General features: G+C 45.7%; 1 protein-coding gene across 1 annotated transcript in view; it reads right to left on the bottom strand.

Annotated features, from left to right (window-relative positions):
• The window catches only part of HMGA2 (high mobility group AT-hook 2), a 124,278-nt gene that overhangs the window by 5,416 nt on the left and 95,488 nt on the right, over positions 1 to 23,374 (bottom strand). Inside the window, exon 4 of the mRNA XM_075149127.1 lies at positions 20,381 to 20,413. Within this exon, the coding sequence (XP_075005228.1) occupies positions 20,381 to 20,413 (33 nt within the window). The remainder of the gene's footprint in view (positions 1 to 20,380; positions 20,414 to 23,374) is intronic.

Below are 23,374 nucleotides of genomic sequence, written 5' to 3'. Positions count from 1 at the left end.
GTGGGAAATGTGAAAAGCATGAAGCAAACGCTCCCCCCTCTCCCTTCATACCCCCACCCCCCGCTAAAGCTCGGGCCTCAGATATTTAAGCCAGTAGGTTTTTACCTCTTGACTAGGAAACAGGCCATGACCCTGGGGTACTCTCTCGAGCACCAGGCACAAAGAAAGATGTAGCATGATCAAAGCCGTGGATGGAGGAAAGAGAGCAAAGTCAAGTGTCAGCTGCCCTCTGACCTTGACTTTTCAATTAATATTTAAATTCCAGAAGACACCGATCTATCATGCAGATGAACAACTTCTTCCTCACAACAACTCATGTCCACTTGTAGCAGGGTGACATTCACAGTGCTGCTACAAAAATGATCCCCGACTCCTGAAACGATTAAGCAAATTTTACCCCGGCCCTGGTAGCATTGGGGGACCTGCACTCACATTCCATCGAATCCCATTAATGCGTAACGCATTTTCCCTGCTTACCTTCCCTGCAGAACGGCACTGCGACTGTTACAACATTTCAGTCAAGAAGAAAAATGGTATCTACAGGCACCTAACGAAGGGCTAATTTGGGCTGCATGTGGAGAGACAGTGCAAAATATGTTGGACTGAGTTTGGTAATTCAGAACTTGGGATGATCAAGGCAAACACCGGCTTTGCCTCCAAGCCAAGTATTTTAGTTAAAAATTACGACTGTGGGTTCTGTGTTTTTAACATAACACAGGTAGGCATGTTTTGGTATTTGATGATGATCACGTGCTTAATTCCTTACAGCACCGCGGTCAGCCCTGAGCCTCTCATCACCATTTCCCAGAAGACAGCCGTGCACGTGTGGGCGCGGAGCGGCAGCCCACTTTATTTTACACTTGGCTTGTCAGGAGACTACTGAAACCTGATGGACTCATTTTCCATGAAGGTGGACTTCCGATCACGGAATAAGAAAGATGGGGGAGAGGCAAAGTATGTGGAAGGACATACGTCAAAGCCCAGCCAGGGTAGCCAGAGAGAGCTATTTTTAATTAGAGAGTTGCCCACTCTAGTGATTTTTACGTGAATCCCGCAGTATTTTTTCTTCCTTGTAGCCCCTGCTGCAGCGACCAAGAAAATGAATGAGAAGCTCTTCCTTCATCTATATGTGTACGTTCACGTAATGAAGGATGAGTTTCTCTCAGCTGCATATGGGCATGCAAATGTGTGTACCTGTAGTACCTGGAAGGATGAGAAACCAAAAATCAAGCTAAACCCCCCCAAATATTTAAACAATAAACTAATTAGTAAAAAATATTTGAGACTGACAGACTTCACATTCACTTCAATCTTGGGAAAGAATTTTTTTCATGAGGAAAAGGGATCAGATTGTTGTGCCGCAAAAAGAAAACTTTCCTTTATTAAGTTCATTCCTTGCAAAAGCCTAAGATAGCTCAGTTACAGATGGGTGGTTTTAAGCCAACCTATCATGTAAGTCCCTTGTCAAGACACAGATGGAGACATGATTGCTGCTCTGAAGTGCTTACAATTCAAACAAAGGGATAATACAAATCAGACATATATGCATGGAGGGACCCAAAGGAAGATGCGAGTAGAGCTTCTGAAAGAGAAAATGCAGATGTATAAGACAGAAACAGAGAGTCATTTTTTGTACTGGTGAAAAACTGGTTGCAAATATCAAACGGTTGTGCAGCTCAACGGTTGTGATCCTCAACCCACTCTTTGACTCTACGGCACACCCCCCCACCCCCACTTCTCCCCAAAAGATGGAGGGGGGGAAGGCGTTTTGAAAACTGTGCAACCCCTGGAAGTTGCAGACCGGCTCTGCACTGAGTCAGTTCAGCCAGAGATTCACTGAAGTGCACTGTATGGCACGTCAGGGCGCTGGGCACCTCAGGGAACGGATGCTTTACCATCAGTTAGATCCTCCGGGCACTTACAAGTCCTCACAGACCCACCAAGGTCGATGGCATAGCCATGTATCATAGCATGAGTCCCTGAGTCAAAAATCGAACTGGGGCTGGAGTGAAATACTTTGTAAGTCCAGATGTGCTTCCGATCAAGTTGAAGAGAAGGGCAAAAATCAAGAAGGAAAGCATGGTCATTAGAGCAGACATTAGAAATCCAAGTCACTCAGTCACAGCGTGATAGCCATGCAGAGCATAAATTCAGCAACACCACCACAGGAAGCGCTCAGCCAAGAAGCAAAGGCTTCGGGTTACATGGCAGCCTTAATTCAGGTTGTTCTCACTTTTTAGGTGCATTCACTGTAGTTGTGGAGGCAGAATGGTGACATGTGTTAATTGAGCGTAAATGTTTGTCGACCCGGTTTTGCCTTGAACAGCTACTCCCTCAGTTATTTGTTTTCTGCTGCAGCAAGCTCGCAACAGGCTGGGCTAGCAGCCTGCAAAGAGAAACCTGAGAAAGCTTCAAACTAACCAGGTCAGATCCGGCTAACAGGGAAGCCACAGCCAGGCAGACCGCAGGGTGAATAGGACACGCACCTGAAAGGCAGGGTAAATACTCACATGCATAGCTCAGGCTTTACTCCCTGCTGCTAAGACAATATCCCAGGTGGCTCCCTGCGTAACCATGTGCCCCACACGCATGTGTCCTCAGGGGCTGACTGACACAGGGATGCGTCGCAGCAGCAGTTTTACGTGGCACGTCCTGTCCTTGCTTGTCCCATGCATGGGTACGTTTATCCTGAGTTGCTACAGGTCACAGCGTGTAAGACAAATAGCACCCTGAGCTATTTCCACCCTTAATTCCTGTAACTGCCCCACCAAGCCGGGAGTGATGTGGAGCTGCTGTCTCTCCCAAAAAAGAGCAGCAAGACGGCTTTCTCCAAATCTCCTATGTGCACAAATGTTTAGCAGGTCTTTTCTTGAGAGGTGTCACTGGCAAGCAGCTGGCAGATGTGTACACTGGTCTGGAACCCACCAGTGCAGCCCCCTCACCTCTCACTGGTGTTGGGTCCCAGCAGGAGAGAAAGGACAGATGTTTCCCAATGGCTCACAACAGATATCTGCCCTGAGAAGGGCTACTCTTCGGGAGGCTGGCACCGCTGTTGTTAGCCCTGATTTAACCGTGGTGAAGGTAACAAAAAGGACCAGGAGGCAGGACAGCAGGCTTCAGTTAGAAGTGCTATCTGCAGCCAGTATGCCTATTTGGGCTTGCCCAACACACGATTTCAAAATACGACATCCTTGGTGGGATCTGGTTGCCTGAAGATAGGAGCCTGGAGCTGTTTTAGATGCCCTGGGTATCTCATCTGGTATCCAGCAGCCAGGCCAGAAGGGTGCTGGTCTCCTGTGTCATGCCCGCCTGCTCTGTGTGGATGTCTGTGATCCCCTGGGACACCTAAAAGGGCACAGAACAGCAGTGTCACGATGCATGGACCCACTAACGCTCTCCAGAGCTATGATGCTGCATCTCTGCTTTTGAAGCTTCTCCACTGTGGAAAAACAAACCAGTGTATACTGCAGGAATATGTGAAGTGATAACCACTAGCACATGCACCTCATTCCTAAAGCTCAGTGGTGGCACCATCCAGAATGGAGCTGTGCAACGAATAACTGTATTTAAACTACAGCGTCTTTTCAGGTCAGAGTCACCCCGTGTTCCCAAGAGACTTCTTTCCCATGACATCCTGCGCAGGTGAAATGTAGCTCTACCTGCTGCCCAAGACCTCCATTTGGTGATCCACATTTGGTTGGTGCGGGCTGTTTTTCTGGTAGTACAAGCAGCCAGTAGCATCCTGGTGTCCTCAAGAACAGACAAGCTGTTCAGTCTTTGTATGTCCTCTGCATTCCCTTTTTTGGTGGACCCCCACAAAGTGATCACAGCAAAACCTGATGATAAGACAATTGTTGGTGTTTGAGAGGAGCATTCCCCCCACCTGCAGAAGGGCAACTGTTTGGCATTTTTGTAAAAATGTTTGTTCTGTTCTAACATCCTGGGGCAAAGCTCCTTTACGGCTACTTCACGGTTAATTGTCTTTGCCTCAAGAAACTCACTGGCAATTCAGTTTTTTCACCTTCTGTTCATGAATTTCTGAACCACAGGTTTAAAAAACTAGAACTGATTTTGTGAGATGAACTGCAGGATCACAGTAATGCTACATATGGAGCCTCTGAATTTGTCAGAGCTTTTATTTTATAACAAAGTATTAGCTATTGGCACAGATTTTGCTGGCTGCTTTCTAAGCCCGAGAGGGTATGCTTGAATAGATATGTCAAAAAGAACTGCTGACAAGAGCAACTTGCAAACTGTGGACCATTGTCTGCTGTTAACTTGTCTGAAAACCCCTGGCATGCAAGCTAATATTTTCAGAGGAGTCCCTGAAGCTAGTGGCTCCTATTGCAGACGCAGGGGCCCAGGCTGTGCCCAGCTGAGACACGGTGCCATCCCAAACTGCTCCGCCGCCAATGCACAAAACCGCTTTAGAAATTCTTACACTACTAACAGACACTCAGAGTAGGTTTGCTCTGCTTGAAGCTTAAGGTGGGATCTGCTGCTTCGAGCTACTTCACTCCCTGCAAAGCACACTGGCGAGCTCAGTGACAGCTGTCATTCAGCAGTAAGGCAAAGTTTAATTCCAGAAGCTGGATTCAGAGCTCAAATTGTTGCAGATATTTACTTCACACATCACACTAAAAGGATTTATTAGGGCAGAAGAGATCACCATGACCATATACAGAAAGGCCACACAACTCTTCTTACTGCTGGATTAAAGCATGTTTTTAACAAGGGCACCTAAGGAAATTATTTCAATACAGAAACTCTGTATCCAAATACATGTAAGTCAATCAGCCCTCAAGTAAGCAATTTCTGTGCACTGTCACTCCCAGCATGCAAGAACGAACACAACTTCTCTAGCCTGGTCATTAAAAGCACAGTTAAAACCTCTGCCTACAGAGAGCAGTTCTGAGACCCGCTGCCCTCTCCCAGCGCTGTTTCTGCTGTCATTGACTAAGGCAGGGGACAGCCCTGGGGGTAGTGAGCAGACAGGTCCCCCCAAGGAAGCAAAACTCTCTTGATACTTAAAATGACATTTAAGATAAACAGAGAGACAAATAGAGAGGTGGTATCTGATGGGGCAGTTTTGGGTTGAGATTTAAGGACTGGAAACCAACATTCTTGCTTTAAATGTCTAAGTCTCTATGGACTTAGCCTCTGATGGTCCATCACCTTGGTCCACCACCTTGTCACCTAAGGATCTTGGCCTTCAAAAGACTACAGACTTGGCCATAGCATGAGTCCAATATTTGGATACCAGCAAGGAGGCTTGCTGAGCTGCTGCTTAACTTTCCCAATGCCCAAGTGCATGCTGGTGGGCACGTGTAGAGCTGCCTAATGCTCTTGGGAGCAGCCTAAGGGCTGGCAAGTGTCTTGAAGATCATTTTGACTTGGAGATGTCCTCAAAGTTTCACACTCAGGAAGGCAATGCACAACAGACAGCAAGAATAAGACTTATCTTTGAGTGTGCATGTATGCAATAGCACTGGTTTGGAAACTCACATGCAGACTTGTTTTGAAATCCCCATGCTCTCTGATTTGAAGCAGATACTTCAAGCTAGGTTTTCTACTTTCTAGGAAGAAGCCTACACACCAAGCTGTTGTGTACCCCCATGCTCTCTGATTTGAAGCAGATACTTCAAGCTAGGTTTTCTACTTTCTAGGAAGAAGCCTACACACCAAGCTGTTGTGTACGGAAGATGTATCTTTCTTCTGTTGAAGTCACTCCACTTTTATATAAATAATCAAATATTCTGTGAGGTATGAAAAGGGAGCAGAGAGAATAAAGCAAAACACTGATGCTGTCCTGCAGGTGACCAGCCTGTGTCTTTTGAGCTGCACAGTTAGTAAGCAAATTAAGGGCGTCCTCTCCTTTCACTGCCAGAACAACACTGCTTGCCTAGCAAAAAGGCTGCTCATGGGGAGTACTGGATAATCCACATGTTGGAGGAAGTGAACTATCTGAGGCAGCCACAGTGAAGTTGCTGGGGCTGCGCTGGGACTCAGCTGCTGGTGAGCATGGCCCAGGCCAGCAACGGCAGTAGAGGTCAGAGAGAGCTACCATCCTTGCACACCCAGGAACCACTCCTACAGATCCCCTTCCTCTGCTGCAAGAAGCATCTCGCTAAGCTTGGCAAAGTTTTGGTCCTTGAGTAACGGGTTCAGATAACTGGAAGGGACCAGGACAGTGCTCAGGAGGATCCCCTCAGGACAGGACAGGACAGGACAGGACATTCCTCTCTAAGTTAGAACAGCCTTCTTAAACATAGATTCAAGTCTCTTCTTCCTGAGATTAAGGGGGATTCAAAAACATTTCTCTATCTCCTAGCTTATCTCCCACTAGGAGAACTGTTTGATATAATGGAGTGATAATGAGTCTCTCTGGTTACTTTGAAAGAAAGGGCTTATCTGACACAGGATTTTTAAATCCAGGAGAGCTCACACTGAGAACTTCCAGAGACAGGAATTAGGCTGACCAAGGTTTACATACCCTAAAAAGTACCTGCCTCAGGCTCTGCCTCTCAACGTCTCCTACACATGGGCTCAGCTCCAGGTGCCCAACTTTGCCACGGATTTTAGAGCAGCCCTGAAGTTAACACAGCAATGAGGTTTCTGCAAGGCAGCAGGTCACTCAGTGCTGAAGCCTGCGCTGTTGAAGCCTTTTGAAATTGAGACTCAGCTGTCTAAATTACGTCAGGCCAGATTTCCTAAACGCGTTTTGGCATCTGAGTATAGCAAGTGCCTTTTTGACCTAAGCAGGTCAAAACACTTTGAAAAAATCTGTTCCCCATGTGATTAAAAGGAGAGTGAAAATCTCCAGCAAAATCTCAGTACTGGTCAGAACAATTTTGCAGGAAGCACCATTTAAAGTCTGCAAAGCACAGCCCTAAAGCAAAAATGGTGCTTGAAGCAATCCCGGGTGCTGTGCTAACACTGACAGAGACATATTTTATCTTGGAAAGCTTCAACCCTACAAGATGTAAACAGTTCTGGTAGGAAGGAAATAAAATATTAAGGAAAAGAAGGCAGCGGTGCTGTTAGAAACATATACAACTGAGCTGGACTAACCCCAGCTTTGAGAAGTTGCTCTTACAAACCTCTTGCGGAGGCTGTAAACTGGAGGAGTGGTAAACTACTCTGCATTCAAACAGCACACCACGCTCCAGAGCCAAAATCCAGATTGGAGTCTAAGGTAAGCACAGGCTCCAATAATAGTCTCTTATCACTAATATATATGTCCATAATTAGACAAAAGAGCAAAAAAAGGTGGACATTGATCTTTAAAAATCCTTAGGCTTGTACAGTTCACCGAAACGCTGTGGGTCACTGCATTAGCTCTGTTTTCTTATGGCAGTGGAGATGGCAAAGCCCAAAAGGATACTGGAGCCCACACAGGTAAACCTGAGGGATTCTGCCTTCTTCCTGAGCCCCTGTGGTACTTGAAACAGCTCCGATTTCTGTGCATATTTTATGCTGAGCGACAGAGGAAGGACTGCGGTGAACGTCTCCCAGAATGGAGTAGGGAAAGGAAGGCTAGGACAAGCTTTGAAATGGAGGTCAAACCCACATCGTTTACCTTTTGGCCCCCCCCCCCCCCCCATTTTAGAACATGAAAAGGAGAATAAAGTAAGGCCTGTTAGATTTCTATTCTCCTCCCCGCCCCCCCCTAAAAACGACTGCTTGTTACAGACAGGAAGCAACTGCCAGAAGTTATTCACCTCCAATCCTTTATCACTTAAAAAAGCATTACAGCTCGGTCCATGGAGCCACTGGCAACTGCGGTTTGGGAACAGCTATCTATCTGTAATGATAAATAATAAAATAAAGCGTCTTCCCTTTTGAATCCCAGCTGAGAGATTTTGCCAAGTGATCAAACTTGTCTGAACCTCGGAGCAGCAGCTTTGAAGTAATAAGAAAGAGATTGAAAACCTGCAGCCAAGAGCCGCACACACCTCATTAGGGCCCAGCCATGCGGGAAGGCCGAGCGGCAGCCGCCGGGCCCGGCCCCGCGTACCCACTGGAAAGGGGCTGCGGGAAGGGAAGATAAAAGAGCCTTTCACAGTGGAGGTGCACGGGTGACATTTTTACGAGCGCCAGCCCTGAGGCCGAGCGGCTTGCGGCCGCGCACGCAGCCCGCGCCATGCTGCTGCCCGCCAGCGCAGGCCTCGGGGCGGGCAGGGGCGCGGGGGCTCTGCCGCTGCCCTCGCTCTTGTTCAGTCTCCCCCGCCTTTTCTCTTCCTTTCTCTTTCTCTTTCTGGAGGAGAGAGTTTCACATACAGGGCTCTACCTTCCCCAGGTTGTGCTCAGAAAAGCCCCTCCAAACGAGAAACGTATCTCTGAAAGAAAGTGAGCTGGGTTCTCCGATCTGGTTCAGCAGAGTTCACCTAAGACTTTGCGGTATAATTCAGCTAAATGATTTTTCCCTTAAAAAAAACCCCAAACAAAACAAAAACACCGAAGCTTAACAGACTTGTAAAACGCTTTTCAAAACGTCTGAAGAGTTTAATCATAGATCTTACCACACAGACACTGGTGAGGCTGCGTGCTGGCAGTAAAGCACAGTATTTAACTTTGAGAGCTGAAGTTCTGGGTTTAATTTTCAGTTTCAGACTAAACAGCAGGTCTGCAGTGAAAGGCAGGGCGACGACTCCTGAGCAAAACGGGGTAATGGAAATGCTTTTCTTGCAAACTTTACTGATTGTGTAACCACGGAGCACCTCTTTGTGCAGGCGAAAGCGCAAAATCAGAGAAGTTTGTGTTGGTTTTAATAAACCCCTCCCCCCCTTTTTTTTACTGCAAAGAATTCTGCTGCTATTTTATTATGTAATGCTGCAGGCTAAAAATATATCCCTAATTTAAGCCATCTTGCCAATAAATCTACAAATACCAGGTAATCCAAAAAGGGTAGTTATAGTTTAATGACATACTCTTCTTGTCATCTTAATATGTTCAACTCCTAAAGGATTTAGAGTGATGCATTTAAAGATTTTTTTCAACTTCTTGAATACCTCCACACAATCTGGTGGAAAGGGCGATAAAGTATGGTCCTCTTCAGCATGGAGCAGCAACCCAACTTTTCAAGCTCCATCTGCACCGCGATCTGTGCTACCACAGGGCGAAGCTTTTTCTTTCTCTAAGCAAGATAGTCTGATTCAAAGGGAGTGGGGCTGTCCAACTTAATAGAGAGTGATTATTTCCTTTTGATTATAGAACCTTTTAGGGGAGGGTCTTTTCCAATTGAACATATCTATATTCTACGATCAAATGTAACCTGGTGGAAACGTGTGTTCAAGACATGTTTTCTTTTAGGACTGAGACAGATTTACTGCAATTTATACCTCAATGTTAATCTTTTCTCCTCTTCCTAAACATAAAAAAATACTAATATAAACTACAGTTATTGCCTCACTATATAACACAGTTCTCAGGAGACTATTAAAGCGATGGGCGAGCCGCCTAACATACTGTACGTGTCTCTTTGCTGTTCTGATTTCAGTTTCCAGATTTTGCCTCAAAATAAGCATGAGAATCAGGGAAGGGGAGGGGGTGGAAGCCATTGACTGCCCTGAATCTGATATCTCCCAGGTCCTAGAGCTCACATGTCCCTTCCTTCCAGACTCAAGTCTGGTTTCAATGGAGCTCTCATTTTTCTTCCCACTAATCCTGCCGTGAGATCAACCATTGGTAACTCTGTGAGAAATTAAATACCAGGATGTGGGAAATCTGAGATCTGAATTCAGGCAGAATGTGGGTGATTCATTTTTTTTATTTCTCTCCTTCTCTTTTCCCATGGTTGTTGTGTGGCAAGTAACTCCCCAAACCTGAGATCAAAGATAGGCCCTGAACAACGTGACTACATCGACAGAGCAGAGGCAAAGCAAGAAGTACACTGGAGATATTATATCCCTTTTTAATATAAGCAACAGTCATTTCTAAAGAGAGATTTCAGCGAACATTTTCTGAAAATATTCTGGCATTTCCAGAAATGCCTTACAACGGGATCAGAAGCAGAACTTCATCATGGTGATGCTCACCATCTGCTGCAGCAGACCTCACAAAGAATTTAACATTTGTGGCATTGGGATCCCAATGAAACAGGATCCATGAGGTAGTTTGCTATGGTGATGTGAGTGCTACAACGTCCAACAGTCAGGCAGTCACTTTGAATGGCTTTTCTCCTTCCTCGGTGTGAGAAAAGCACGTTTATTTATTTAGGTCCTATAAGGATGAACTCAAGATGCTTACAAACATTGGACTGCCCAAAGGTTTGGGTCCTTCATGCACTGCTTGGCATTGTGCTGATGTCTGAAAACCACCTACGTGCTCCTGTAGCCTTCAACGTGAAGTATCTAGGAGCATAATTCTCACTGCGTAGTCTACTAATAGGCTGTGATACTCCCAAACTTTTTACTCTGTCTACAAACACAGCAGCACCATGCCTACAATATTCAACAAGCAATTGATGACCATGAGCTCTGAACGGCCCCCCAGACAGCAGCCTGTCTGTCACAGCCAGTGCTTGCCAGCTGGGTTGCTTCATACCACCACGGCACTAAGAGACAGCACAGCGAGAGCACCAACGGAAGCCATACGGGATGGAAGCTCCACTGGGGAAAATGGTTTTAGAGTGTCTATCTATTTCATGCTCACTTTTATAAATCCTTTGCCTGAGTTGTCCTCTCTGAGCTGCCAGGGAGGAGGCACGCTCGTAGGTCCAGCCGTAACGTTTGGCACAGGTGTCACAAGCTGACGGGCCGCCCAGGGAGGCCAGATGCCGCCCCAGGGTAGCATGGCAGCACTGATTTCAAGGAACTAAATTCACTGAATTCCACAAATGCCCCATAGTGACTGACAGAGTAGCTGTGAAATGCTTCTTATTCTTCTTCTATTGCAAGACTGTTATTCCGGGCAACAAGAGGACCTTATAAAATTCCTCAGATGTCATGGAAACCCCAGAATAAAATACGATATTGGCTTCTTATTACTTCCTTCCAGAACATGTTTAAAGATGTATATCAGTTAATAAGGGCTGAGCATACTGCTCTTTTCCCTAGCCAAATCTTTTTTAATAGTGCTAGTACGCAAATACTATAACTGACAATCCTAGCAAATTATTTAACAGATAAAAAATGTATTTTAATTGGTCTTAACTTTCATTTTCATTGTGTTTACCTTATTCCATGTCCATTGCAGCATACCTCATTTTTAACATACAATTTGCAAAAGAATTTACATGGTCCTAATCTGGCATGGCAACGATGTAGCAATTTCTAGAAGTGGCCACATGAAGGTTCATGTCCCATGTTTTTCAGTGCAGCAGATGAGCTGGGTTACAGGCCTGGAGTATCCATTAATAATATTTATGTCAGGAAATACAGCATCTTTCAGTGACTTCAGCTGGGTGCGGAGAAGCAACAATGATGCTGACTGTGAAAGATGCAGAGCCTTTGCGAGAAGCTCAGGAACCAAGCTCTCAGCGAAGAGCGCTTTCTTCCTGTGCAGCCTTCTCACACACCTCATCTTTGCTAATTAGGATTTTGATTATTTTTGTTGCTATAAGTCCAGACGCTGATCGTTCTGGTAGTTTCAACTTCCTGGATATCATTCTGGAAACATCTTAAAATAATCCAAATTTTCAGGGGGTAGCCAAGTACTGCCTAGAATCCTGTATGTCTGTAAAGTAAGATACCCAAGCGTTGGCAGCACAGACTCTTGTTACTCTTGGAAATCTTGACCAAAATGCGTAGCATGTGTGTGCAAAAGTAGCACTGCTTAATTTGCTCGACTGACTTTTTTTTAAACACTGTTCCCTGCCCAGCCATCTTTCTCAATGGTGTTTCCCAAGCACACGTCACAGCCCCTTCTCTTCTGGCTATCGTTGGTGAGATTTCGGTTCGCGTCAAAGCGGAGCCAAGTTCTGAACTGGATGGGGCACCTCCCTAAACAGCTTCTGTGGCCACAGCCGTGGGGTCAAACACAAAGCCACCCTGTCCACAGCCATTGCCTGCCTGTCTCGGGCTTCTTCCCCAAGCAGGGAGAGGAGAGCCAGGAGGTGGGGAGAGAGCGAGGAGGGGCATTGCTGACTTAGGGAAATGTTTTAGCTTACCCCTTCGGCCTCCAGCTTTCTATCACCAACTGCTGTGCCTGCTCCGAGTGCTACGCGTGGAGCGTCTCAAGAGCTGTAGTCCCTGAACGTTTCTATGTGCTTTTAGGGACAGGTCTTGCCCAGCACACAGGGAAAGAGCAGCGACCTCAGAGCATGTCTGTATTGAATGGGCAAACGTGTGACCAGCGCTGCGTTCAGAATGCTGCTGTCTGCGCTAGGGCTCGTCTCAAGGGAATTAAATGTTGCGTATCTGAACAGTTAAAATAACCTTTTTTTGCTCTTGTTCAGAGCTGAAGGCTCCTCCTGTGCTGGGCTATGCCATGGCACTCCAGCTCTTTGACTGACTCAGAAACTGGCTGACAAGGACGTAACATCTCCAAGCGGCACGTTGCAGCAGGCAACACTCTGAATCCCCCAGACAGCCCCTGACAAGCCATGAAGCAAAAATATCTTGCTAAATCTGATTCCTTTTTAGTCACATCAAATCATGAATGTGTGCACTCTCATAACTCCCTTACACAAGAAGGGAGCATCAGCACCTCAGTTTTAGCAGAGGGGGACTCAAGGCACTGGGAGACTTGCCTAAAACGGGAGTTGCACACTGCGGTACTCAGTGCTAATGGCTTCAGAGGAAGCAAGACGCTCACCCAGCACAGTGCTGACCAGGGCACCTCTGCTCCTGAGGCAGCATATGGGGACACGGGGACAGGCACCTCAGCCTGCCTTGCGGGCCACTGGTACGCTAAGCAAGGGGATGCATAATTTAGTCAGTACGAAATCTCTAACAGATGGGACCATTCAAAATTGTTTCTTTTCTGAACTCAGGCATTGCCCAGCAGCACTGAGGCCAGTGCTGCTGTGAAGCTGGGACTCAACCAAACCGTCTTCCTTCTGGTTGTTCGCTCAGTGGCTCTTCGACCTTCAAATCATTAGCTGCACTGTCCCAGCTGAACTGCCCCAGCTTCAGCGAGTGGCACGGAGAACACTTCTCCCTTGGCAGCCTGGAGCGCTGCTGGGGTGAGAAATGGGGCTGCTGCTCAGGTGACCTACTTCCAGAGCAACTCCTGCGGCCACCACGGTCGTACAAGAAGCAGGCTACCCCTGCTCCCCTGCAAAGCTCATTCCACTCCCACCACTACCCCGCAAATACTGGATCCTAGCAGAGGATATACAGGGTTTCTAAGAAGTTCCAAATAACGTGAGACAGGAGCCTGGGGTAGGCAGTACCCTACGACAGTGCAGCTGCTGGGCAAGTGCTTCTCACTCCTGCGGTGAAGCTAAGGCGCCTGCTGACTGCAGGAGAGACTGGGCAGGTAGGGATTGGGGTATTTTGTGATTTTCTCTAATAAAACCCCAAATTCTGCCTGCAGGAGAGACTGGGCAGGTAGGGATTGGGGTATTTTGTGATTTTCTCTAATAAAACCCCAAATTCTGCCTGCAGAGAAATGGAGCTACCTCTGTATCTCCTGGTAAATCAAAAAGATTGAGAGCTGGATTACAAAGGTTATTTGAATATGTAGTGAAGCAGTGGTTATGATGCACACTTAAATACTTAACTACCTTTGTAAAAACCATCTCTCTGTTCCCTTTGTGCTCTCCATGAAATGGTGGAAATGCTGGGTGACCTCTTTCTATATTTTCATTACTGGTAGGATGGGTTCAGTTGAAGAAAATACTCAAATGAGCTGTGAGCAAAAGCAATTTTTATAAAAGTGATTTTTATAAAATTGATTTGTGGTAATGACCCATGCCTCCAGTGTTCGTTGTGTGAAACTGTACTTGCTGGCAAAGTCTTTGCCATCCCAACACTGAGAGGCCAGCGTGTTCCTACCACTATCAATAAAAGAAACGATAAAAGTGTAAAAAAAAATAGCCTCATAGAGCAGCAACCTACATCTTCAGATCACTGTGTGTATTTCTGATTTTTGACTCTTTAAAAGTGACTGAATATCTGAATATACTCCTGTCCTGAAGGTCTTTTTTTTTCCTTTTCTTCTCTTCCTTCTGGTCACATAATAACTTATTTGTTTAACTTATTTGCAGCAAATTTCTGGAAGCAGCCACCTCAAAAATGTTACTCTATCATAGCTATGTAATAAACGATAATCATAAATACTTAAAACCTGGGAAACCTGCATCTTACACTGGTTTGGGTATTTAGGTGTAGCCTCACTGAATTATGTTATTCAGAGTCTATTCAGAAGTTATGTCATATTTGCTGTCAGAAATACCTGACTTCCTCTTCTAGCCCTCATTCTTTAGCACAGATTAATGCTTCATGTGTTCATAAAACTGGTAATTGCAACTTCTGTATTTTTCTCCAGATTTTTTTTTTTTTAAATTTAAAAAAACTGCTCTTTTTTTTTTTTAGTCATCAGACAAACTATTCAGTCTCCCTGTCACAATAAACCAATTATAAAAGAAGACTGAGTATGTCTTCCTTTGGAAACCACATCATGCAGTTGCCACCGTTTTGCCTTGGAAGGAGAAAGAAGGTAAGGACGTAAAGCCCAGCACCCTCCACCCTCAGCCCTGCAGAGGCTCCATCTAATGCATCCATGAAGAAAGCAAGAGACTTACTTTCCCAATTTCCTTAAAATCAAATTCAGACCTCTCCCAGAGCAATGGTAGGTTCCATTCCTGCACTTCAGGCATCCACCTAATTTCTTAATAATTTTGGCTGTAGTCCACAAGTTTGATACTATTCTAATTTTGTTTTTTGCATTTTACACCAAGCAATCCTTACAGGTTGCTTGAAATATAAACAGCAGAACTGGTAACAATGAAACATAATTTTCAAATTTGAGCCATTTTTCATAAGACTTCCCGTGACATTTTTATCCATTTGTTTTCAAATCAGAAAAAATGTTTCCAGAACACTCAAAAGCAAAATCTGGAAGGATTTTGCAAAGCAAAAGTCTTCAAAAACCCTATTTTGATTTTAAAAACTCAGTCCCCAAATGATCATAATATTGTGAAGCTTTGGAAAAACAAAAATTCCAAGGACACCTATGGGGAAAAGGGTCAATAAAACCAGGTTATTTCATCATGAAGCTATTTATGCAAAACCTCTGGTCAGTTCCAACAAGCATCGTCCCCCCATCTGGTGGTGGTGGGAGACAGGGCTCTGAGCCAGAGGGCCCCACAGCAGGTCTGGGGCTCAGCCCCACTGGGAAAGCTTTGGGCAGCTCCACTGGGACCACGCTCCGCATGGGGAGGTGCAGCGAGTCTGATGGAGCTGTGATAGACACTTGCTTGGCGCACGTGCACATGGTACCAAGGGCCTCCAGCACATATAGGATGGCCCCTGTCACCGTCTTTGGGAAAACATTCAGTATTTGCTTTAAAAATAACAATAATAAGAGAATGGTAACAGCCTTTCAGAGGATGTTCTGGAGTGGTGTGTATTAACACACATGCAGTTACCCTACTCTGAAGTATAAAATTCCACATACCATTGGAAAAGAAAGTCTTGTCCCTCTGGGAGCTGACAACTTTCTGACTATCCATATCAGTAAATACAGAAAAAGTACACGACACACAAAACAGCTTGCTGGATGCAGTGGGAAGAGCAATGAAACCCCAGGGCACCAGGTCAACCTCCAGGGCAGAGGGTTTTCAATGTTTCTACAGCCAAGGCTCAGTTGAGTAAGGCTGTAATATTCCTGGCTCGGCAGGACACAGCGGGGGCTTGGACTGCGGCACACGCTCTCTCGGATGTGTATGTGCACCTGCATGGGCGCAAAGGATTTGGCATCCTGTCTGTGACCCTGGAAACTTCTTTTCATCCTGCTAAAGTGGATCTCTGGAGTATTTCTACTACATTTCTCTCTGGGATTTCCCAGAAGGGAAAAAAAAAACCCACATGTGGTGGCTAGCACGTATGCAGAACACCTGAAGCTTGTGGAAGGGCAGATTTATTGCACGGCACAGAGAGGTGACGCAGCACCTGCGCCGTGGGCCCGCCGGCCAGGGTGTCCCAGCGCATCGGACCTGCCACACAACCACCACAGGTCCTGGGCTCAGCTTTACTCACAAAGTCTGCTGCTTTTGGGCTGCATCTGAATGTGTGAATCACAGACGTAGCTCCTGGGCTGCAGAGCCTGTCTGATGCTTTTAGCATTTACCGTGTCCTACATTGGGTAAGCATATGTGATGGATGCAGCTGGGGAACACGTATAACTTGGGGTTGTGAGTTGTATATATATTATGACTAATTAACTTGCATAACTTTATTGATACCAAGACCAAGAAATGAATAACAGGAAAAAATACAGCGAATCTGCATTTTCTTTCCTATACAAAATAATGCTTTTCTTTTTAGCTTTTATTCTTGTTGGCATTTGATTTTTTTGGACATTGTTTTAAAAGGATCTAATGCGTTTAGCATTAGGTAGAAAAGTACACTTTATTTGTACTTTTTGTGTACTTTTTCTGTACACTTTTTTGTGTACACTTTTCTACGTACACTTTGTGTGTACTTTTCTGACTGATACACTGTCTTGCTGACTGATACGCTGTCTTTCAGACTCAGATACAAAGGATTTGCAAGGATTTGAGATTTTAATAGACCTCCCAAAGAGATTATAAGAAGATTTTCAAAGGGCTGTTCTACACTCACAGTATTTCTTCTCTCCAGAAATGATAAAAATAAAACATGTCCTGTTTCCAGAAAACTTTGATAGCTTTCATGATGTTTTCCTGAAAATATCTATTTCCTTTGTATTACTTAAGAGTGTAACTCCCCCATATGGCTGAGGCTACAGCTGCTACAAATAGCTTAAAAATGAGAAAATGGAGAAATTTCTATTTCTATTTGGACTGCTTATTTGCACACCTCGGTAAGAATATTACTACCTCATGCTTCTAAGATCTGGCTGTCCATTCTTTGGAGACAGAGCGGATTTCAAAGGAGCGTCTTCTTTTGAGGTTTAGGCACATATTTACGTGAAGGTGCTAAATTTACCGATGTCACGCAGTTAGGCTGGCTATCTTTTCTTCATTTCCCCAAGGAAGTGTGAGAGTACGTGTCAGTGATCATCACAAAGATGTGTACAGACCACAGTATTTAAAGGTTTGTATTAATGATATGGGTGTGTACATTTCCAGTGGATTTTACTGTTGCAGTTACCAGCTGCATGACGGTAAATCTTCAGAGCTCTGGGGATGTTTGAAGATATTGCAGAAGTTTATATAGGCATCTGTATGGCCCTAAACTGGACAGCACATATCCGTAAAGAGATTTAGAGCATGGTGGAGCCCTGCACGATGCTTAAAATCTGGGAAACAGTGATGGGAACAGGCCTGTTATTCAGAAAATGAGAATTTTATCTGGTCTTGCTGTTTCTGTATTTTTAAAAACGACACAAACCCAAGAGGCATAGGTACTAGCAACAGTAACAAGAGTAATGGTGATGTAAACTAACGTTTGTAGAAATATTTGAGAGGACACCAAACTTTAAGGCACGGCACTCAGGGTGAAACCTGACCAAGAGCTTCTGCCACTTTTACCAAGGCAGGCTGGGGTAACACGCTCACCATCACACAGCAGTTCTCGACTGCAACCTCTTACAGTCCCCACTGATGAAGAAAGGATACATTTCTAACTTAATCCAGACTGCCACATGGTAAAGCCATCTGGGAGGATATTTTGGAGGAAACAGATGGAAAAGGAAGAGATTTCTCTCAATGTAGTGTAAGATTTACATTATCCTCCATGAACTTCCATGTAGTCCCCATGTTTATATAATTTATCACTATTTCCTTAGACAGCTCAGATTAGGAAGCCTGCATGAGCTCATGTTCTTGTTGTTAATTCTGAGTCTGAACCTCCCTCCTTTAAAGGGAAATTCAGTAGTGTAAAAAGAAAACGGAGAAAGGCAACTGGAAAGTGAAACCCAGCAGCATGAAGTTCCTGACCGTCCCAGGAATTACACTGTTTTACCTCCTTCTTTCAGCCTCAGGAAGACACTGTCATGAGCGCTTGCTCAGAGCGATAACTTTTGTTCTCTGCCACGCGCCCACGCCCAGCAAAACCGCAATGTTGTGCTAGCATAAGCGTGGGAGCGGGGCCTATTAAAACCAGGAAGGGTTAAAGACGAGTCAATGATTTCACTGAACATCCCTCAGGCCAAGGATTAAAAAAAAGAAATGTTCTCTGAGTGAAGACATGGCACACAAATAATTTAAAGAGTGTAATTTCACTAGTTGTGTTGTGATGACTGGGGATTTCTAAAAAGCCCTCTCTCTCCTTTCAAGCAGTCTTCCGTGCCTCCTTGTTTTCTATACAAACATTTCCATTTCTAATGGCAATGTCAAAGGGCCTCCTTTTCTCTCTCTCTGTGTCTCTGACCACGGAGATGCTGCCGAGGCACGGTGCAGCAGCGGCTGCATCTGGCTGGCTGAAACACCCTACGGCATCCCCACCGGAGTCACCGCTTCGGGAAGGAAGGGACAGGAAGACCCATACAGGGAACCCTAGTGCTTCGGTTCAAACATCTACATCATTTCTCCATCAATTAAATCTGTCTTTACTTTGTTCTGCTACCAAAAGACGGAGTCCCAGGTCCCTTCTTTGTCCTCCCACACCCCAGCCCAGCCTCAGTCCCAGCGATTTCTTCCTCTCTTGTGCTAGGGCTCGCATTCGATTACTGTTCAAACAAAACACTCACAAGAGCGAGTGCCCGGGAAGGTCGGAGACCTAGCGGCACCAGACATGCCATCAGCGGCAACGGCTTCTGCCAGGCTAGGCTGCAGGCAGGGCCACCAGCTCTAGACCCTTTTATCCTGCTGACCCTGGTGGGGATGAGCTCTGCTACGTACCAGAGGGAACCGCAACACGAACAGCCTCCCGGGAGTCTTTGCCTCCTGGATTTGGCCTCCTTTGCACAGCATGGTTTAAGCCTCCCTGTCTCTCAGGTGCCATGGAGGAGATGGCTGGCTTTGTGCCCACCGGCAGATTTACTACCATGTTGCAGTAGGAATAGCCTGATTGCGGCCGTAACAGTTCAAGGATGTAAGCGAGACCAGGGAGAGGAAATACCTTTTATTAGAACAACTTGGTGTGTTTTGAATTGTGTGGTGTAGTCAGAAGGTTATAGATGGTAAGTCCTCGGGGACTGACGTTGTGTTTCTTGCATAAGCTGGCCTAATAAAAGACATTACCTCTCCTCACAAAACTTACCTCACTTGAAAACACTGCTACATTCATCCTGTATGTTATCTCCGCCATTTGGACATGTTAGTATTATTGCCAGTGCCATGGATTCATCATTGCTGTGACTGTATTGATTTCTTTTGTAGAAACCTGATTCCTGCACGTGCTTTGGACAGCTACATCACTTCACCCCTCCAACTCACAGCTCGATGTTTTCTGTTTCTTATGTAACAGCTCCTAATTCAGATTACAGTAGACGTTACAATAATGTACACTGTGTAGTAACGTATTAAAACCATAAGGTGGAAAAACAAAGGTATTATTCCCTTCTGAAAGCAGACCTCTTTCAAGAAAAGCAATGGACCCTTTATGCTCTTGACTCAGCAATCGTTCATATTCACCGAGGTACGGCAGCACAGCCCACGGACTCTGCGGGCAGGGATGGACCTGCTCCCACGCCCACAGGCTGGTGCACATGTAACAAAGTGGCAGAGTTGGGATGTTGGGGTTCTTTTAACATGGGGTGGGCTGGGGAAAGAACACGGAGGTGATCATAAATGCAGTGTTTGAGTGGTTTCATGACACCGTAGCTTGCACTTTGTCCAAGGTATTAAAGAAGAGTAATACCATCCAACAGAAGAAGTTCAAATGTGTTAGTCTTTATGATGGATCCAGTCTAGTTACCAAGTTCACCCTATTTTATTTTGTGGATACAGAAACTCCTTTAGACCAGCGGGGAGAAGGGTTTTATACCTGTGCCCCCTCCTCGCTGTAAGCAGTCCCCAGTTACCCACGTTCAGGACACACAGAGATACCTATCACCTGCCGGACTTGTACCAGATGTGCGTGCGTGTGTGCCTGCATTGTCATCGCAAGGTGGCCGCTGCAGAAAGAGGACATTTCTGAGCAAGCACCGTCCACTGCTTCCTCCTCTCATTCCCAAGGGCCACCGCGTGAATTGTTCTGGTGGTTGTGCTTAGCAAGCCAACAGCTATCCCCCAGCTCATATGATTGATGTATTTCCCTTCATTCTTTACAGTAAAGGAGACGAGTTTAAATGCTGAAGAATTGTTTCATGTAAAGTAGTCTAAAGAATTTAAATTAGCTTTTCTTACCTGAGCAGGCTTCTTTTGAACCACTTGTTGAGGCTGAAAAGTAAAACAAAAGCACAGTGAGAAACAAAATTCACTGAGGTCACTTAACTGTGGTTTCACAGATGCTGGGAAAAATGTTTTCAGCAACAGAAATAAAACACAGGCAAAGCCCACATTCAGAAATGGAATGATGAACATACCCAGCTCTCACACCCAGCCTCTCCTACACCTATCTATGACCTTGCTCTGAAGTAGTTCAGATGACTGTGGACGCAGAGGAGTATGTTAAGTTTGTACAATTAAAACCAAGGTGAAATATAATTTAGCATGTTACATCTTTCAGCTCTTCTATGGTACTGCTAGATTTCCTTTGCTGCATTACTTACCAAACCATGAGAGTGGCCTAATTTTATAAATAGATTTTGTTGTCTCCACTGGTGCTGTTCAGTCTCTTTCCGCACTCTTCCAGCCAGTGAGTGGAGTATCCTGCTGTGGAACACAGCTCAGCAGAGCTCATTCCCAAGCCGGGGGTTCCCACTTGACCAAAGCCATCCCTGCCGAAGCTAGGAGGCCGGGATGGGCAGCAGCTCCAGCCCTGGGAAGCTCTGGTTTGAGAGCTCTAGCTGAATGAAGGAGATGCTGTGCTGACCCTCATGAGCCTGTTGACATGATTTCGGGGATGCCCATCACCAGGCTGGCTGGGCGCGTGGCAGGGAGAACTGGAGGCTGTGTCCGCCTGCCTACACGGGACCTGGCGGCACGGCCACGGGCTCCTCAGCAAGTCTCCCTCCTGGCTGCTCCCACCCGGGAATGGGAAACACGGTCCCCACGCGAGTCAGGAGACCCACCAAGGTCCCAGTGCCCTTCATCCCCACCTCGGGGAGGAGGAGGAGTACCGATTAAGGAACTAACACAGGCGCACTTAAAATACACCACCACCGCCCAGGTGATGTGGGTGCTAGCAGAAGCACGGAACAATAAAACCACAGATAAAGGATGAAATCCTGACATCGAGAGCACAAAAGGGCTTTTCTTACTTCAGTGGGGCAAAGCTGCCGCCTCCCGCCCCCCAGGACTTTCTGTTTTCAAAGCACATGAATTGCACCCAATGATTTTCTTCCTGCCCTTCCTTCCTGCCTGTTCCTAATCCTAGCCGTGATTTTAGTGCCTCGCTTGGGCAGAAGCCAATATGCTGTCCCACTGCATGGCCAAAAACCTAATTTTCATGACAGTGTAGTAGGAAATAACTAGAATATTTCTGAATAAACAGTTTAGTGTAACTAGCCTTTCAGAGCAGTTTTTCAGTCGGAAGGATCAATGAAAATGTAAATTAAATGCAACTGATTAAATTCAGACTGCCCACCACAAGCGTCCCATTTTAACAAGAGATGCTTTGTTTATTTTCAGTCTTTTTCTAATTCAGCAGAATCCTATTGCTGTTATATTTTTGTGTCTGTGCCTCAGGCTCCAAGTTCTGCTCTCAAATAAATATGAGAAAAAAACTATGTGATGACTGGGTCCGTCTTTAAACTTCAGGGTGGACCCTTTTCTTTTCCATTAAATTCCCTTGCAATGGAGAAGCTATTACCAAGGCACACATTTTACTGATGCCTTCTCCAGGTGGACTGCAAGCCCTGAACTCGTTAATGGACATTTGCGGCCCTCAGACAAAGGAATGATTTGTTTCAAAGGAATCCCTCGTAATTACAGAACTCATTGAGCTCTTCAGTAATCTGCCACTAGTGCTCTTCCGCTTTATGTTCTTTTTTTGCTTGCTGATTACACCTGTACACGTGCTTACTCCCAAACCACATGAAATCCACAGACATTCTTAGAGGCTGACTGTTTTCTCCTGCTCAGAAATCCCCATATATTTTTGGCCGTGCACTCTGCATTCATGTGACTCTCACACACTGTAGCTCAATGAAATCTTCTGAAAGAGCTGCCAACTCACCAAATTTTCCATGAATTAGGTCCTGACACTTCAATGAGAGGAAAGACAATGTCTGAAACAAGGCCAGCTCTGGCTTTCTGCCTAGTATGTGTCACAGTAATTCTACCAGCTGCCCTTCTACACAGCACTTCATACTTTTCAGACCACCAAAAAGCCCCTTGAATACTTTCAGTGATAGCTGGGCCTGGAGCTGCCAGCATGTTTTCCCAGCCTCTGGCCCCCAGTGGCTCCAGACTGGACCTAGAAACTTTTTTGTGTGTGTTTGTTTTGTTTTGTTGTTATTTTTATGAATGGCTTTCGCAGGGGACTCTGACTCCAGCACAATCCTATCCAGCCATTCATAAAAAGCAGAGGGAAAATATTGTACTTTGCCCAGTTGGAAACTGCCTCTGATACTGACCAAGGCTTTCAAGAATCTTAGTCATTCAAGACCTTTGCTACTGTAGTGCTTCATGTCGAGAGCTCCCTGGCAGAGCTTGCTTACTGCCGGCTAGGTTTCCAGTGGATTTGGGATATGGAGCTCAGTGCGTGTTATGTTTTCTCCCTTAAATGGAAGAAGCACAGCTAGGGAAGCTCAAAAGCAGGGCTCAGCCCCTCAGCCGGTATTAACGGCACACACTGCCGACACGCCGGGAGCCGTGCCCACTCGTGCCACGCCGAGGGCTCCAGCTTGTGGCGGCTGAATCCCTGCAAGTGCTGGTTTTCAGGGGCATTGCTTTTCCTGCGTCAGCCTGGCTGCGTGGGAGAGCTATCTGGATGAATGCAGGCTGGATAAATCCAGCAAGGTCCAGTCCTGCGAGGACTGCAGTGTCCCCTCACTTCGGTCACCCCAAACCAGAAGAACTGAGGCGTGCAGGGATAATGAGAAATTTCCTAAGCACCTCCTTTCATTTCTTTAACTGTTGTGGATGTGATGCCTTTGGAAACTTCTTGACACACTACGGATACAAATGCCTCGACTCGCTAAGCTTTGTGTTCACTGAGTTAAGAGATCTTTTCAGGGCTTCAAAGGAGACACCTCTGATTCAAAAGAGAGCTGCAACGGCATGTTCAACTAGCTG

Source organism: Calonectris borealis, chromosome 1 (genome assembly GCF_964195595.1).
Source record: "Calonectris borealis chromosome 1, bCalBor7.hap1.2, whole genome shotgun sequence".
NCBI lineage: Eukaryota > Metazoa > Chordata > Aves > Procellariiformes > Procellariidae > Calonectris > Calonectris borealis.
The sequence above is the reverse complement of the archived record's forward strand: the minus strand, read 5'-3'. Positions and strand labels throughout refer to the sequence as shown.